We start from the raw sequence: 16,235 nt of genomic DNA on the forward strand, positions 1-16,235 counted from the left end.
TGCCAGCCCTTTCAGAGCATTTTCAGTGATTTCTCGAGGCCCACAGAATATTGTGTGATATTACTATGTAAACACCGAACACGCCCAAAGAACGATGAGACTATCTTGTATCATCAGCAAAAAAAAGTTTATTGATATCATTTTCCGTTCTTTAGTTATCAGCAGTAGAAGATAGGTTGGTTTCAGCAAAAACAGACGTTTCAAACTAGAAGCTGAGATAATGAGCCTTTTGTGAAATGAAGCATTTCAAGCACATCACTGACTCTGAAGCTAATATTTTCTGATGTAGTGACACCTCAAAAATAATTTCCTTCAATAAAACAGCGAAAACAAAGGAATTTTGATGGCAAAATAATATTTTTTAGCTGCAACCAGCAGCGCTGGCCTTCTTGCTGGTCTTGATTTACTGCTGGTGGGCATCAGATATTCTAGCTTGTGTTTGCCAATCTGTCCATCGAGCCTGCTGTCTGGGTCGGTGTTGAATGGTGCCCTGCGTGCCCCACCCCCCTCAACTGCAAACCCCTCCTCCGTGGGAGTGTCTCTGGTGGCTCTCTGCTCTGAATTTTCCACTGCACGTTTCAAAGTGCGCTGCACCCAGCCTATTTTCACAGCACTCCGCCGTTTTTGTCGCCGGCTCCCAGCGCTTCCAGCTGAGAATAATTTATCTTTTCAGAAAGACGCTCGTGTCGGGTGCTCCTTTTCTGGCAACTAATCATGTGGAGGGGCTATCGCAACAGACAGAAAGGCTCAATTGTGGGAGCAGATTGGCTGCTGTTCACAGGCACAGCTAACGTTACAGCATGCATCGGTTTCCGTGTGCCCACTGCCCACGGCTTCTTCTCTGTTTTTTTCCTCACCTTTCTCTAATCTGGAGAGCACTGTCGCCACCTAATGGGTCCGTAAAATAGCTTATACACCTTCAACATCCCCCATATTTTTACAGGAGATGCATCAGGCTTTGATCCATGTCCCACCGTCAAAAAACGCAATTGACGTCTTTAGACGTCATTGGCACTCTACGTTACTATTTGAATTGACGTCTTTAGACGTCATTGGCACTCAATGAGTTAATTAGGTTTTGAAGTTGTGATTTGAGTTTAACGGACAGGTTAACAAACCTTGTGGTGATGCCATAGCGGATAATGGTTTCAATGGCTGCCCTGTAGAACAACAACATGATGTTTTTGTCCACTCCATGGACCCTAAGCCTTCTCAGAAAGTGCAGTCGCTGGTTAATACGAGAACATACAAAATCAACTTGTATGGATCAACGCAATGTATCAACTTTGACTGGATCCAACGCTGATTTGCTGAAGGACTGGATTTGGCGACACTGATTGGCTGAAAGAGTTGTCTGTCAAGGCAAGTACTTCGACACAATGAAATAACTGTGCACAGCTTGGAGTCCAGACACCGCAGAATGAAACAGAATGTGAGTTCACAGATCCGGATGGTTTTAACCAGGCTGTGATGGAATCAGAATCCCTTTATCTGAGTTTAATTGGCTCACCAGTGGTCAGAGGGGTAGCTGGCCAATGAGCCGTTCCTCACATAGGTGGAAGACCCGCCTCCGTCCAGATTGATAGCGTTGACCACTCCATACTTCTTCAGGAACTCTGCCACCTCCCAAAGATTCATACTGTTCAAAACAACACAGCCAAATATAAACATGGAGAAGTGGATGAAAAACAGGCAGGCAGCAGATTCCCACCCAAACCACATGTGACACTTCCTGTCGCTAGGGACGGCCTGTTTCAGTTTTCCACTAGGCCCTAGTGGAATGAAAATGAAAAATGAAAAAAACTATTTTTTTCAAGAAATAGACTTTAGATCCCCCTAGTCTAGGGGGATCTAAAGACTTATATAACTTATAACTAAATAACCTGTGAAGCGCAATTCAAAGCATGCGCGAATAGGAACTGTTGTTGAAGTTGAAAACGAGAGGAGAGATAGAGAGAGCAGCAGCAGCCAGCGGGGAGGGGCCGGGGGACTTGGGGTGTGTGTGTGTGTAGTGGCTTTTAAACATGAAGTCTGGATCATCTCTGGCTAGCCAGAGCAGGATATTTTACGGTTTTACCTTTTTAAACATGAGGGGTCTTTGTTTAGAAACAGCTGGAAATGGTCAGTATTCTCTCTGCCAGTGGGCGGGGGGAGGGGGTGCGGGAGCATGCACGTTATTCCCTACAAGGCAAATAGTTGTCGTGTGAGTCCAACCAAACTACATTAAAAAACATGCCGTTTTAACGGAGTCCATTCCGACCACGAGGGGTGGCAATGTGCCAAAAATGAGCGCTTCCGCCTTTGTTAGGCTACATAAAGCCGCCCAGTCAAAATAGTGGTCGGACCGTCGTCAATCACTGTGGGTGATTTATTTTACAAGTGGCATTCAAGTCATATCTGACTAGTTTTCAATGTATTTCTAAAGTTAGGCTTTTTCTGACATGGGAGCAAGCAAGCAGCGCAGCAGTAAGCGTCCTTCCTGATGCACCGGACCTGCCTGCCTGCATAGCTGAAGCGCGTTGGGATCCCTCTACCAAACAATTCAAGCCGTTTTTGCAGCACTTGAGGAAACCGTGAGTTTGCTTGTTTGATATAAGCGATTGCCCGAACGATTCATTAATTAATAAACTACGTGAACGTGAAGTGCCACCACCCGCCCACATAACAGCTAGCCTACATGATCAGGATCATGAGCTGCCAGAGTTAAACAGCAGCTGCTTTTGCGCTAATCCGGATCCTACACCGGCGACCGAGATGAATATGATACGGACTCGCGGGAGTGCGCGTAGGCCGGCTAATTGTTGTTTAACATGCAGGCCAACCGGCTAGGAGCAGGTTATAATACGGATTCCACTGCATTGAGTGCCAGCGACGCCATATGGCGTCATTAGAAATTTACCGTAGGCTGCCAGCGACGCCAAATGGCGTCAATAACTCGAAATTGTTTTTTTGACGGGGGGGTGTCGATCTATGCCTCTTACATCGCCTCTTACAATATGAGAGCTATTGAATGTGTCTAACCTATTTTACAGAACCCATAGGTGGCGACAGCGCACTTCAGATGAGAGAAAGTGGAGTAAAACACACAGAAGAAGTCGTTGGGGAAAAGGAAATCGCATCGCATCCGTCCGTATGCAGCTGCTTCATTGAAGCATAACGTTAGCTGTGCCCCTGCAGCAGCCAATCTGCTCTCACAATTGGGCACCTCCGTGTCCGCTGCACAGCCCATTCGCATGATCAGCCGTGGAGTCGTTATTATTCTCAACTGGAAGCATGGGAGCTGGTGACAAATACACGCGGTTGTAAAAAAGCTGGATGTAGCGGACTTGTCAGTGCAGAGCAAACGCAGGCAGCAGAAAGCCCCAGAGACACTCCCAGAAGGAGGAGTGTGCAGTTGAGGGGGGGGGGGGGGGGGGGGGGGGGGGGCACGCAGAGCACGCAGAGCAGCATACAACACCCAGACAGCAGGACAGGATTAGGAAACGCAAGCTAGAATATCTGATGCCCACCAGCAGTAAATCAAGAACAGCAAGAAGCTGCAACCAGCAGCGCACGCAGGGGCCAGCGCTGCTGGTTGCAGCTAAAAAATAGTATTTGGCCAAACAAAATTCCTTTGTTTTCACTCTTTTATTGAAGGAAATTATTTTTGAGGTGTCATTACATCAGAAAATATTAGCAATGAGTCAATGATGTGCTTGAAATGCTTCCTTTCACAAAAGGCTGAATATCTCAGGTTATAGAAAAAAAGTGGCTGTTTTTGGTCAAATCAAGCTATCTTCTCCGGCTCATAACTAAAGAACGGAAAATGGGATCAATAAACTTTTTTTTGCAGGTGATAGAAGAGAGTCTCATCGTTATTTGTGCGTGTTCAGTGTTTACATAGTAATTATTAAAGAAATTATATGACTGTTTTAAAATGCATTGCGGCCTATGTGGCACAGTACAGCACCTTTTGCCCAAGGGCCGTGGCACTCAAAGTGTTAAGAAGTGGCTTGTGTGTGTGTGTGTGTGTGTGTGTGACTGTGTGTCCACTCCAGCACAGCTCAGAACCACAGAAGTAAGCACATAAACAAGTTACGGTACATATTTAAAAGCCAAGCCCGACCCTGCCAATACCAGATGGCCTTAAGTGTTAGGTGGCTTGGGGTTTGGGTTGCAGACCTCTATTACACAGATTCTTAATAGGGATGGGCATCGAATTTCGAATTTTCGAATAATCGTTGTTATTATCAAGGTCGACTTTTATTATTGAAATTCGAAATTCGTTTATTGAATTTTTTTTTTCTTTTTTTTGTGAGTGAAATGTTGCATTGTCTCCCCTGATTCTAAGTATAGTCGAATCGCTTGGTTTGAGCAAGTAAAACAATTTTTATAAGCAACCTCTCCCTCTTCATGGGATTTCATCCGCCATTAATTTTTCCATAAACCTTGCTTAAAATGCTTATAAAACTTGTTTTACTTGCTCAAACCAAGCGATTCGACTATACTTACAATCAGGGGAGACAATGCAACATTTCACTCACACACAAAAAAAAAGAAAAAAAAAAAAGAAAAATTTTACATTTTTTTTTTTTTTTACTTTTTTTTTTTTTTTTTCGAATTTCGAATTAAATTCGAATTTGGCCAGCGAATTTCGAATAGTGTTTTTGCTAGAAATGCCCATCCCTAATTCTTAACTGGATGTGTTGATGCGAACAAGCGAGCGAACACCAGATTGTTTCAGTTTTTTTAATAAAAGATGTCCTGCTCCGTGCATCAGCTGAGCCATGTGTCTTAAGCCATCTTTGGTTAATGTCCAATCGATTGGTGCAGAAAAGCAAGCATGTCAATTCCTAAATCATAGGTTCAAAAGCTGTATGTGATTATAAGGCTTCCAGAGTCCAGCTTGCTGTTTGCAGGCACACTGCACACGGCCCCTCCCCAATGCGAGACAGACAGAGCGTGTTTGTGTGGTCGAACGAGGGTGAGGAGTGAATGAGGAGATCAAGCGGCGCAAAACGGTGAAATGCAGCGATTAAATGTTTTTTTCTGACAGCGGTTATCTATCTATCTAGGAGGCATTGTGACATCATCACTGATGACGTCATCAGTGATGTCATAAGACTGATGGTGTCATCAGTGATGTCATAAGAGCCTAATATCATCTTACATCATCAATGATGATGTCATAGGCACTGATGTAAACTTAAGGGGTGGGCACAGGCACACACACACACATGCATGTAAACTTAAGGGCAATAACATTTTGTGAGCAACACACACACACCTGCGCACGCCAATAGAGCAGGCGAGGCCACACAGCAGCCGAGCTGCGTATGCGAGCTGCAGGGCCAGCTCAGCAAGCCGCAGGGCGGGCAAGGCCATGCAGCGGCTGAGCCAGCAAGCCCACACAGCGGGCGAGCCTAGGAATCGAGCGCACGTAGCGCGCAAGATGTCTAGTAGGGCTGCCCTCGACCAAAGATTATCCTGGCCGAACAGAAATCCACCACAGCTCCGACCAATCGGGGTCTAAAAAAAATAAAAAATAAAAAAATAAATAATAATCTGTACTGACTACTGAATGCACTATACCCGATAGCTGATAATTATAAATAAAAGCTATTTGCAGCATTGTAACGTTACCGGAATGGACAGACTGATCAGCGTGCCATGCAACACCTGGCCACCTGCTCAGTTCAGAGAAAGCCTGTGCGATGGTTATGTAACGTTAGCACATGTGGCATGGTTAATTAGTTGGTAGAAAGAACAGCTATAGCTTTTGCGATTTATTCCAGTAACATGTTATAACAGCCTGTCTAACATTACTGGAGTTGGAGTGTACTGTATGTATTAACTGTGAACTGTGAGTGAAAGCGGCTGGACGTCCAGTCTCACTGATGACTCAGTCTCATCTCATAAGGTACTGCGCTCGTTAACAGCTGTTAACAGCTGATGGTGGCTGCGTGCTGAAGGCTGAAACGTGTCCATTGTTTGCGCTGATAGCTGAGCCAGCCATTTAATTGTTAATTCCATCGCTCTGCTGGTTGCTCTCCTTTCTGCTAACTGTGGTTGTCTCTCTCTAGCCTGGATCACTCCCTGTGTGCTTCTAGAAAAGGTCCGTGTTGCAACTTGCTTACGCGGCACGCTACTTCGTTCCGGATCGCTTTTATTTTTATGAAATTGAATTTCTCCTATGAAATTATTAACACCAGCGATTGTTCGACCAACGTGAATCTCGTTGACCAAGAGCACGTCGACCAAAACAATCGACCAATCGACCTGGAGGGGGCAGCCCTAATGTCTAGTGTTATAAAAGCACAAATACACACACACCTGCAAACCATGGAGGAATAAGCTCCAAAAACCTTGCAAAAGGTGCGTGTTTTTTGTTTGTTTTGTTTTTACATGCGCATGTGCGAATATATCATCAATCGCCGATTGATGGGCTGACGGTGGCCGGTTGGAAAATTTTGACCTATCGCCCAACCCTAGTGTAAACATGCCTTTATAATGCAAATACTTCACATGATTATGGCTCCTCTAACTATGAGCACAATCATATGAACATAATCAGTGTGTATTTACATGGCTGCGCATTACTCACATGACGGCATTATTATCATTTGATTATTGGTGTAACCAACAACGCTGAGGAAGGCCTCTGACATTTCTCCTACTTCTGGACTCTTCGCTTGCCCTGCACCCGAGTGAGTTTTTCATCTATTTTTGAGTGTGCTCGCTACCTCAACAGCCTATCCAAGAGCCCATGAGCAAGACTCTGACTGTCTGCCTGCTCTCTCACAGTCAGTTGTTCTGGATAAGAGCATTTAGTTAAGTCAGTGGGCCTCAACGTGGGGTCTGAGGACCACCAGAGGTCCTTCAGGGGTGTCCCGAGAAGATTGATGACTTGTTACACTTCACCACCATTTAATTTACAAGAAATGAACACAATAGAGAAAGCAGAAGAATGACTATTTCAATGATAATTTCACTGTTATCTCTCTACCTACAACAAAGATAGTCGTGGAATTCTGGACAAAATCATATCTAACAATATAACCTATTCTCAGATTTGGGTCAGAGAGAAAATATATCATCAAATGGGGTCCGTGACCCTAATGTGTCGACCACTGAGCTAAATGCCTAAACTCTGACAAGTCTGGTCTCTGAGGGTCTCTCACCCCCTCTGATTGGTCTGTCCGTCCATGTAGAACAGGATGACTCACCCCCTCTGATTGGTCTGTCCGTCCATGTAGAACAGGATGACTCACCCCCTCTGATTGGTCTGTCCATCGATGTGGAACAGGATGACTTTCCCCTCAGAGTCGTGGCCCACCGCCGTCCGGCCCGACACCACGTCCACAAAATGGCGGAACTTTCCTGTCAGAGAAGAAGAAAGACATTTTGAGTTCAAAGTTCAGTAAAAGATCCACACAAGGCTTGTTCAATCAACTAAATAAATCAGTCTCAAACGGGTATGTGTGTTTGACGTGGAAATGCAAAAAGCAAATTATACTCCTTTAAAAAGAACTCTCCATCTTTACTTCAGACAGCAGAATTGTGTCAGGTTAGGTATCTCAAAATCCTTATCACCATATGATTCCATTAAGAGATTATAATAAGGCAATAAGCCCCAAGTAAAATCACTGTAAACCACAGCCTCACGGGTCTTTTATAAAACGGTTACTACGTACAGTATAATATCAGTTTCCTCATCTGGTGCTGTCTTGTGATTTCTTATTATACTGCTTGTGATTTCTCTCTTGTACTGCTTGTGATTTGTCTTTTGTAATTGTGAGATCTGTTTCAGAAAATGAACACACGCTACAAAAAAAAGAAGCAATATCGATAACAAATAATTGTTCTTCTGGCAAGCCATGTACTCCTTCAGCCGTGACATAAGCAGAATGTTACATTACAACATTACAGACACAGCAACACAGATGCTGTTTGGTGCAGTAATGCGGTCACTCACAGGTATGTATTAGAGCAGGTGTTCCCAACTGTTCTGTCCAAGTACCACTACGTACCAAACCACATTTCACAGGGACCACTTCCACTGCGCTATTCCAACACCGCCCCCCCCCCATAAAATGAAATTGGCTGATTTAACCATGCAATTGCAGCAGAAAGGCTAAATGACAAGATAAGGCTACTACTAGCTGGTTCAAAACGCGCACGCACACACACACACACACACACACACACACACACACACACCAACATTAGGCTGTGGAAAAAGTTTGAAAATGTTTTTTCCCCCCTCGCCAAAATGTTTTTTTTGTTATTTAGCTGCCTTCCTTCCTGAAAAACTAGCAGGACATGGTTGGTACAAATCCATTCATTAGGTCTTCTAGTTTCATATGATACCAGAAACTTCACTCTGGCTTTACTGAGCCTGCTGCAGCCTCTGAAAGTAAATGTTCAAAATTGTGATATTTCCCAAATATCGCGATATTTCCGAAAATTGGCCCAATCCGGCTACTCTTCAGGGTTGATGTGTATTATGTAAAAACTGTTTGTAAAAAATAAATAAAAAAATAAAAATAAAATGCAATTCTCTGGCGGACCACCAGGCGGGGCCGTTTGGGAACCAATGTGTACAGTAGTGATGTGCGGGTCACCCAGAACCCGCCGGGTCCCGCGGGCTGGCCCGCCCCGCAGGCGGTCTTGGGTTGGCAAATTATGAAAATATTGCGGGTGCGGGCGGGGCAGGCTCAGAACGTGACAAAGCAACATTATAATATCATTTAGTTACAGCAGTGAAACACGCAGAGTAACCCTTTATTACGCTTAGTTCACACAGAGAACCTACGCCTTGCCTCAACCCACGCCTACGCCTGCAGACCTTGAGCTGGGCGTGAACCTATTACACGCTTTTGCGATCACACCGCACGCCTTTGCACGCTGAACCTGGAGCCGAGTCACAAGCGCCTCTCCTCTCTCCCGACTGTATTTTTTCATGTGTGGTCCCGAATTATCATAGGTAAAATAAATCTGATATACCGGTATTTAATGTTCTATTGATGCTGGATATGTATAACCAGGTCTGACTATAGTCGGACATTTTAGAGAGGTGATCTTGCAAGAATATGTGCTGGCACAACAACATTGTCCATCTTGCTTCTTCGGTCGCTATTCTCTCTCATGAAGATTTGTTTGCAGACAGGGAGAAAGCCCCACGTGATAGCCACCCGTCAATCTCTCTCTCTCTCTCTGCTCAACACTGTTGTAGTAACTCCATTTTATTTTGAAATTCAGTTGACTTTGCCATTTCCCACGGATATTGTCGCGTTTTTCTTTCATGGCTTGACAGAAGAAGCCTGCCTACACGCGCCTTGTCGGCTTGAAAATAGAACTCACGCCTAAACGATAAAATCGGCAAGGCACAGGCAAGGCGTGGGTACACGCAGGGTTCACGCTCAGGCGGCCGGTGTACACAGCCTCGTTGACTAAAACGGACGCCTATTTAAAAGCGTGGGTAAAGGCAAGGCATAGGCAAGGCTTGGGTCGCTGGTGTGAACCCAGCCTTAAGACGTGAACTCTCTCACACGTACACACAATCAGCGAGTCTGAAGCAGTCTGCAGTGCACCTGCTGCTCTAGTAAAGAAACGCTTCAAATGAGGTAGCCTATGTGCTCTCAAAACAAACATTTTGCAAGGATTATTCGCTGTAATTATTATTTGAAGTGTCCATAAAACGGACCCAGGCCCAGGCAGACATGGTTTGCGGACCTGGTCTCCCTGGCGCAAGATCCGCCCTGGGCGTTGCCGGTACGGGCCGATCTCCTATCCCAGGCGGAGGGGGAGGTGTTCCACCCCTCCCCAGGCAGGTGGAAGCTAGCAGTCTGGCTCCTGAACGGGACCAGTTGCTAGCCCAGGGCTTGCCTGATAATGTGGTATGCACTATGCAGCAAGGGCGTGGATCCAGTGAACTGCAGTGTGCGACCAGTTCTCTGTTTCCTTCAGAGCCTGCTTGACGCGGGTCAGTCCCCGCAGTCGTTTAAGGTGTACGTAGCCGCGATTTCTGCTTGCCACATGGGAATTGAAGGGAGCCCCGTGGGGGCGTACCCTTTGGTCTCGCGCTTCATGAAGGGGGCGCGTAAACTGCGCCCGCCGTCGCGGTGCGTTTTTTCCCAAATCGGACCTGGTTACGGTGCTGGACGGGCTAACGGGTCATCCGTTTGAGCCCTTGGACTCCGCCGATTTAAAGGTTCTGTCTTTAAAGACTGCGCTGCTGCTGGCCTTGTCGTCAGGAAAGAGAGTTGGTGACCTGATTGCCCTCTCAGTGCAACAGGCCTGTATGGTTTTGGGAATGATGGGCGCAGGGTTACGTTGCGACCTAACCCGGCTTACCAACCTAAGAATATTAATGTCAGCTTTAGGTCTATGGTCATAGACTTATCAGCATTCTGTCCCCTGCCGTTCAGTTCGGGTGAGGAGTGACGCTTGCACATGCTGTGCCCAGTAAGGGTGCTCTCGGCCTATGTGGCCAGGACGCGTTCATTACGCACTCCAAACCAGTTGTTGGTCTGCTTTGGCAGAAGGCCCAGGGTGGCCTCCTTTCCAAGGATCGCTTATCACACTGGATAGTGGAGGCGATCGCTTTGGCATACTCTGCCATGGGTAAGATACCCCCGGAGGGTATCAAGGCGCATTCTACGCGGGGTGTTGCGACATCCTCTGCGTTGTTGCGCGGTGTTCAGGGGAGGACATGTGTGCCGCGACCTCATGGTCCTCTCATCACACTTTTGTTAGGTACTACAGTCTCGACGTGTCCGGTTCGCAGTTCGCACACGCGGTGCTGTCGGTGGCAAGAAAGTAGTATCGTTTCCACTCTAATATGTCAGACGGTCAGGCATAAACGTTGCCATATGGCCGTGGTTCACTGGTGCCTTTCGGGTCGCCCTGTGGGGTGCTCCCGGCAGCAAGGTCGGTTGAATTAAGGCACTAGTGAGAGCTTGAGTTCGAAACGAAGTAAAACGTTAGGGTTGTGCTACAACCCAGGTTTTACGAGTGAGAACGAGAGCTCTCACTACCCAGCCTTGCTGCGTCGATGCGTCACGGGGTGCGTCGGATCTCAGCTGGCTGGAAGAAATGTAGAGTGGTTATCCCTGGGCTGACAGGACGTGACGTAGTCACGTGGATCCGTGTCAGCCCCAGGGGGGCACCACGCCACCTACGGGTGGGTGGTCGGTTTTAATGAAAAGTAATTTTGGAGCAAAATGACAGTCTTCCATAGGGCTGCGTACGCAGCGTTGTAGGCACTAGTGAGAGCTCTCGTTCTCACTCGTAAAACCTGGGTTGTAGCACAACCCTAATGTTTATTTGAATGGTAGTTACTCTGAGATGAGAGCTGTGGATATTGGGGTGCCGCAAGGAAGCTGTCTTGGGCCACTTTTATTTTCTATTTTCACAAATGACTTGCCGTTGGTTTTGAATTCTGCCACCATGGTTATGTATGCTGACGATTCCACAGTATATGCTTCAGCAAACACAGTAGAAGAGCTGGAGGAGGTGTTAAATAAAGAATTAAAGTTAATTAAGGAATGGGTAACAGGAAATAGACTAGCTCTTAATATTGAGAAAACTAAATCAATGGTTTTGGGTTTTGGGTCAAAATACAAGCTGAAATATGCACCAGCTTTGAACTTAATTATAGGAGATAAACATATAGAACAAAAGACAGAGGTGAAGTTATTGGGATTAATTATTGATAACAGAATGTCGTGGAACAGCTACATTGATCATAAGGTGAAAAAAATGGGCAGAGGCATGGCAGTAGTAAGACACTGTAAAAAATGTATGCCCAGATACCTGATCAAACAATTAACTCAGGCGCTAGTTCTGTCACATCTAGATTACGGTGCAGTCATCTGGTCCAATACAACACAAAGTAATTTGAACAAGCTACAAGTAGCCCAAAACAAAGCAGCTCGTATAGCTCTGAATTGTCCATATAGAACAGGTGGCACGGCAATGCATAATCAACTCGCCTGGTTAAATGTCAAAAGTAAGTTAAATTACTCACTTGTGTCTTTCATTAAAAATATTATTTTACATAAAATCCCAGAAGTACTCTATAATAAACTAACATTCTTTTCAGATGAACATCAGCACTATGTACTCGGCAGCATCAGAGGGTGGATTTAGGCTGCCTCCATGCAGAACAAATGTAATAAAAGGAACGGTTCACTACAGAGCAATGGTGGCATGGAATTCATTACCAAGCTTTTTAGTATCAAATAGTAACAGAAGTTGCTTTAACAAAAAATTAAAGATGTATCTGTTTACATATGGGATACTCTGAAAACAATTAAGTGCTTCTCACTGGTGAATTGAACTATCTTATGATCCCAAAGGTAAGGAGAGTTATGTTTTTGTCTCTCCACTTTTCTTTCTGTATTGTTTTTATTTATTTATTTATTAAGTTTTCTTCAACTAAGAAGTAAATAATAGAGCTACTGTATGTATGTATGTATGAATGTTATGGAAGTTGTATTGTCTGTATTGTGTTTAAGATGAAAAAATTGTTTAAAAGTATGGTATGAGGACCCCAGGAAGAATAGCTACTGCATATTTGCTGTATCTAATGGTGGATCCAAATAAACAAACAAACAAACTTGTCACCATGGGGCATCGGTCAGGATGCAGAAATATAATAAGTGTCAAGAAACAGCTTTGGTCCAATTTATTTGTCCAGCACAAAAGAAAAAAAAGCTGTTGTAAAGCTAGGGAAAGAAGTGAGGTAAAGGAAGTGAACTGGGTGAGGAGAGGAAGTCATAAATGCAGTATGGATTATACCCATTATACTGGACATGTATTGGAAACTTGGCGTCTACCTACCGGTATTTGGTAAGTCTGCTTGTTTTGTCTACTGCAGTGCTGGTTGGTTAGCTTGGTAGCTACGTTAGCGTGCCTTCTACATTGCTTTGCTGGGAGAGTTTCTTTCCAATGAAACACAAACAACTGAATGTGTGAGCGGTAGGCTAATGTTACTTGTTTAAAATATGGTATGGCTGTTTGGCAGAGGGAGACGAGGAGAGCAATGAACTGATACCGTAACGTTGGATGATGATGATGATGACGATGAAGATGAAGGCTTTCACTCAGTTGTTTTCGTTCATTCCAGTCCGTTGTACAATACTAGGCATGTTCAAAACTGCCTGTACCTACCCTCTTGTGTATACTAAGTACTATCTCACTGGTTTAAATGAGCAATTTGATACTTTCCGTTTTTGCTGAGCAGGCATTTCTGTTAAAAAAATAATAATCGCCTGGCTCAATTATGTCAAAATGAAAATAACCGCCTCACTCTAATTGCCGCCTGTCTTCCTTTTACCGCCCGGGGTCCAAGTTGATTTAGCATAATAAGCGCCCGGGCTCTTATTGGCCGTTTTACGGTAATCTAGTAAAAATGTGTAGTTGATGTATGTAAACCTATGTTGTATGTAGATATATGATACACAATAACTGTGATGATGCCATGTAAAGCCCTTTGAGACATGCTTGTGTGATAAGGGGCTATACAAATACCGGTAACTGAACTGAACTATCTGTTTTCTAAACCATAACATGGAACTATAGCCCAGTCCTAGTATCTACTACATCAGATCTGGTAGTTGTGTTTTTATTTCCAGCAGCAGGTGGCAGGACTGTGGCTGAACTGCAGTTGAACTGGACACAGGTGTGAATAAGTGGAACACGGTACTGGAAGAGAGAATGACCTCAGTTGACTTTGCTGCATACAGTAAATAAAGCTTACAAAAATGACACACCCGTTCCCATCCACAACCGGATCTGAACCACTCTGGGGATTTGCAGATGCATGCATCGTACAATTCACTAACAGCTAGGCGTGGTTCGCTTCAGGTTGCACTGTGCTTTTCTTGTGTTCAGGAAGCAATGGAAAAGTACACTAAAGTACTAAAAGTATACTACTGTATATGTTCAGTTAATATGTAACTTTTGACCCATATTTATACCTTAAAGTCCCTGGAAACCAAAATCCACAAAAACTATGTTATTTAGGGTCTTATGTTAGTAATTGTGTGCCTCAGAAATTATGATACATTACTTTCAACCCAAAGCCTTAAAATCGCCACTTTTCTACAAGGTCTGGATTTCCATTTCCTCATTGAAGAGAGCGGAGCGCACGGTGCTAGAATGCAGGAGCTTATCACGTCATAAGATTTAATCGAATCACACACACGCATGCACGCACACGCGCACACACACACACACAGTAGCGCTGTGCACTCGCCGCACAGCGGCGAGTGTGTTCGCCGAGCAACGCGCGAACACACACACACACACACAGTCCATCTCTCTTTCCTTCTCTCTCTCTCGCTCTCCGTTAACGGAGAGAGAGGTCTCCTCCGAGAGAGAGCGAGAGGAAAATACCTGCTGCAGACGGACACGCCCACACAGTCCGCGGGAGAAAATACACTCTAAAATGTAATTGATTCTCATGACTTTTGCCATGACTGTCAAACCTAAATTTATATACTTTGCGACGTTCATCATCGTTCAAATTTGGCCGGTGGCTTATTAACATAGGTTCCTGTGATGTGATGAACTCAAAATGCTAAATAATAATAAAATATTTCTGGTTTCCAGGGACTTTAAGTGCCTGAAACTCAATAATGAATCTGCTTCACCATTATAAGATTAAACTCTTAAGTAACATCTTGTGTGTTTCTCACAGAACTGTGAACCTGGAATGTGCAAATGTCCAAATCTAATAGAAAACACTGTCAAAATAATAAAGTGGTTCTCAACCTTTTTACACCAAGTACCACCTGAGAAATGTGTTGGCTCTCCATGTACAGTACCACCATATGACCAACGTCTATTCAGCTGCACAGTTTACGCAGGAGGCACATTTATTCCTAATAACATTATTTATTGTTAACTAACAATGAACCGAATAATGCAAAATATTGGATAATAAGCGCAAATTCCCCCCCAAAAAAGACCACATAATGCAAATTTCCGAAATGCAGGATGGGCTAATTCGCCCCCCGCCTCCTTCTAGTCAATTGGCAGGCATGAACACAGAAACGCTTGACCACCATGCCAAATTCCAGCCTCCTAGGGTGAAAACTATGCCCGCCAAAGGGTGGTGAACTTTTTGTGGAGCGACTGACCCACAGAGTGATCTATAGATCACTATAGAGTGATCTATAGAGATTACTATAGAGTCTAGATCACTATAGAGTGATCTATAGAGCTGCTGGTCGACCCACAGAGTGATCTATACAGCTGCTGACCCACAGAGTGATCTATAGAGCTGCTGACCCACAGAGTGATATATACAGCTGCTGACCCACAGAGTGATCTATACAGCTGCTGACCCACAGAGTGATCTATAGAGCTGCTGACTCACAGAGTGATATATACAGCTGCTGACTCACAGAGTGATCTATAGAGCTGCTGACCCACAGAGTGATCTATGCAGCTGCTGACTCACAGAGTGATCTATACAGCTGCTGACCCACAGAGTGATCTATAGAGCTGCTGACCCACAGGGTGATCTATAGAGCTGCTGACTCACAGGGTGATCTATAGAGCTGCTGACCCACAGATTGATCACAGAGTGATCTATAGAGCTGCTGACTCACAGAGTGATCTATAGAGCTGCTGACCCACAGGGTGATCTATAGAGCTGCTGACTCACAGAGTGATCTATAGAGCTGCTGACTCACAGAGTGATCTATAGAGCTGCTGACTCACAGGGTGATCTATAGAGCTGCTGACCCACAGATTGATCACAGAGTGATATATAGAGCTGCTGACCCACAGGGTGATCTATAGAGCTGCTGACTCACAGGGTGATCTATAGAGCTGCTGACTCACAGAGTGATCTATAGAGCTGCTGACTCACAGAGTGATCTATAGAGCTGCTGACCCACAGAGTGATCTATACAGCTGCTGACCCACAGAGTGATCTATAGAGCTGCTGACCCACAGAGTGATCTATAGAGCTGCTGACCCACAGAGTGATCTATAGAGCTGCTGACCCACAGAGTGATCTATACAGCTGCTGACCCACAGGGTGATCTATAGAGCTGCTGACTCACAGGGTGATCTATACAGCTGCTGACTCACAGAGTGATCTATACAGCTGCTGACCCACAGGGTGATCTATACAGCTGCTGACCCACAGAGTGATCTATAGAGCTGCTGACCCACAGAGTGATCTATACAGCTGCTGACCCACAGAGTGATCTATAGAGCTGCTGACCCACAGAGTG

The 16,235-nt window shown here is 44.9% G+C and overlaps 1 protein-coding gene across 3 annotated transcripts in view; it reads right to left on the reverse strand.

Moving 5' to 3' along the window:
- nagpa (N-acetylglucosamine-1-phosphodiester alpha-N-acetylglucosaminidase) overlaps nucleotides 1-16,235 on the reverse strand; it is a 128,929-nt gene that overhangs the window by 58,252 nt on the left and 54,442 nt on the right. For all 3 annotated transcript variants that reach the window (XM_083636439.1, XM_083636438.1, XM_083636440.1), the window contains 2 exons: nucleotides 7,251-7,359; nucleotides 1,511-1,639 (listed from right to left, as the gene is read on the reverse strand). In XM_083636439.1, the coding sequence (XP_083492565.1) occupies nucleotides 1,511-1,639; nucleotides 7,251-7,359 (238 nt within the window). The remainder of the gene's footprint in view (nucleotides 1-1,510; nucleotides 1,640-7,250; nucleotides 7,360-16,235) is intronic.

The sequence above is a fragment of the Poromitra crassiceps genome (genome assembly GCF_964638095.1).
Source record: "Poromitra crassiceps genome assembly, chromosome: 1".
Lineage (NCBI taxonomy): Eukaryota > Metazoa > Chordata > Actinopteri > Beryciformes > Melamphaidae > Poromitra > Poromitra crassiceps.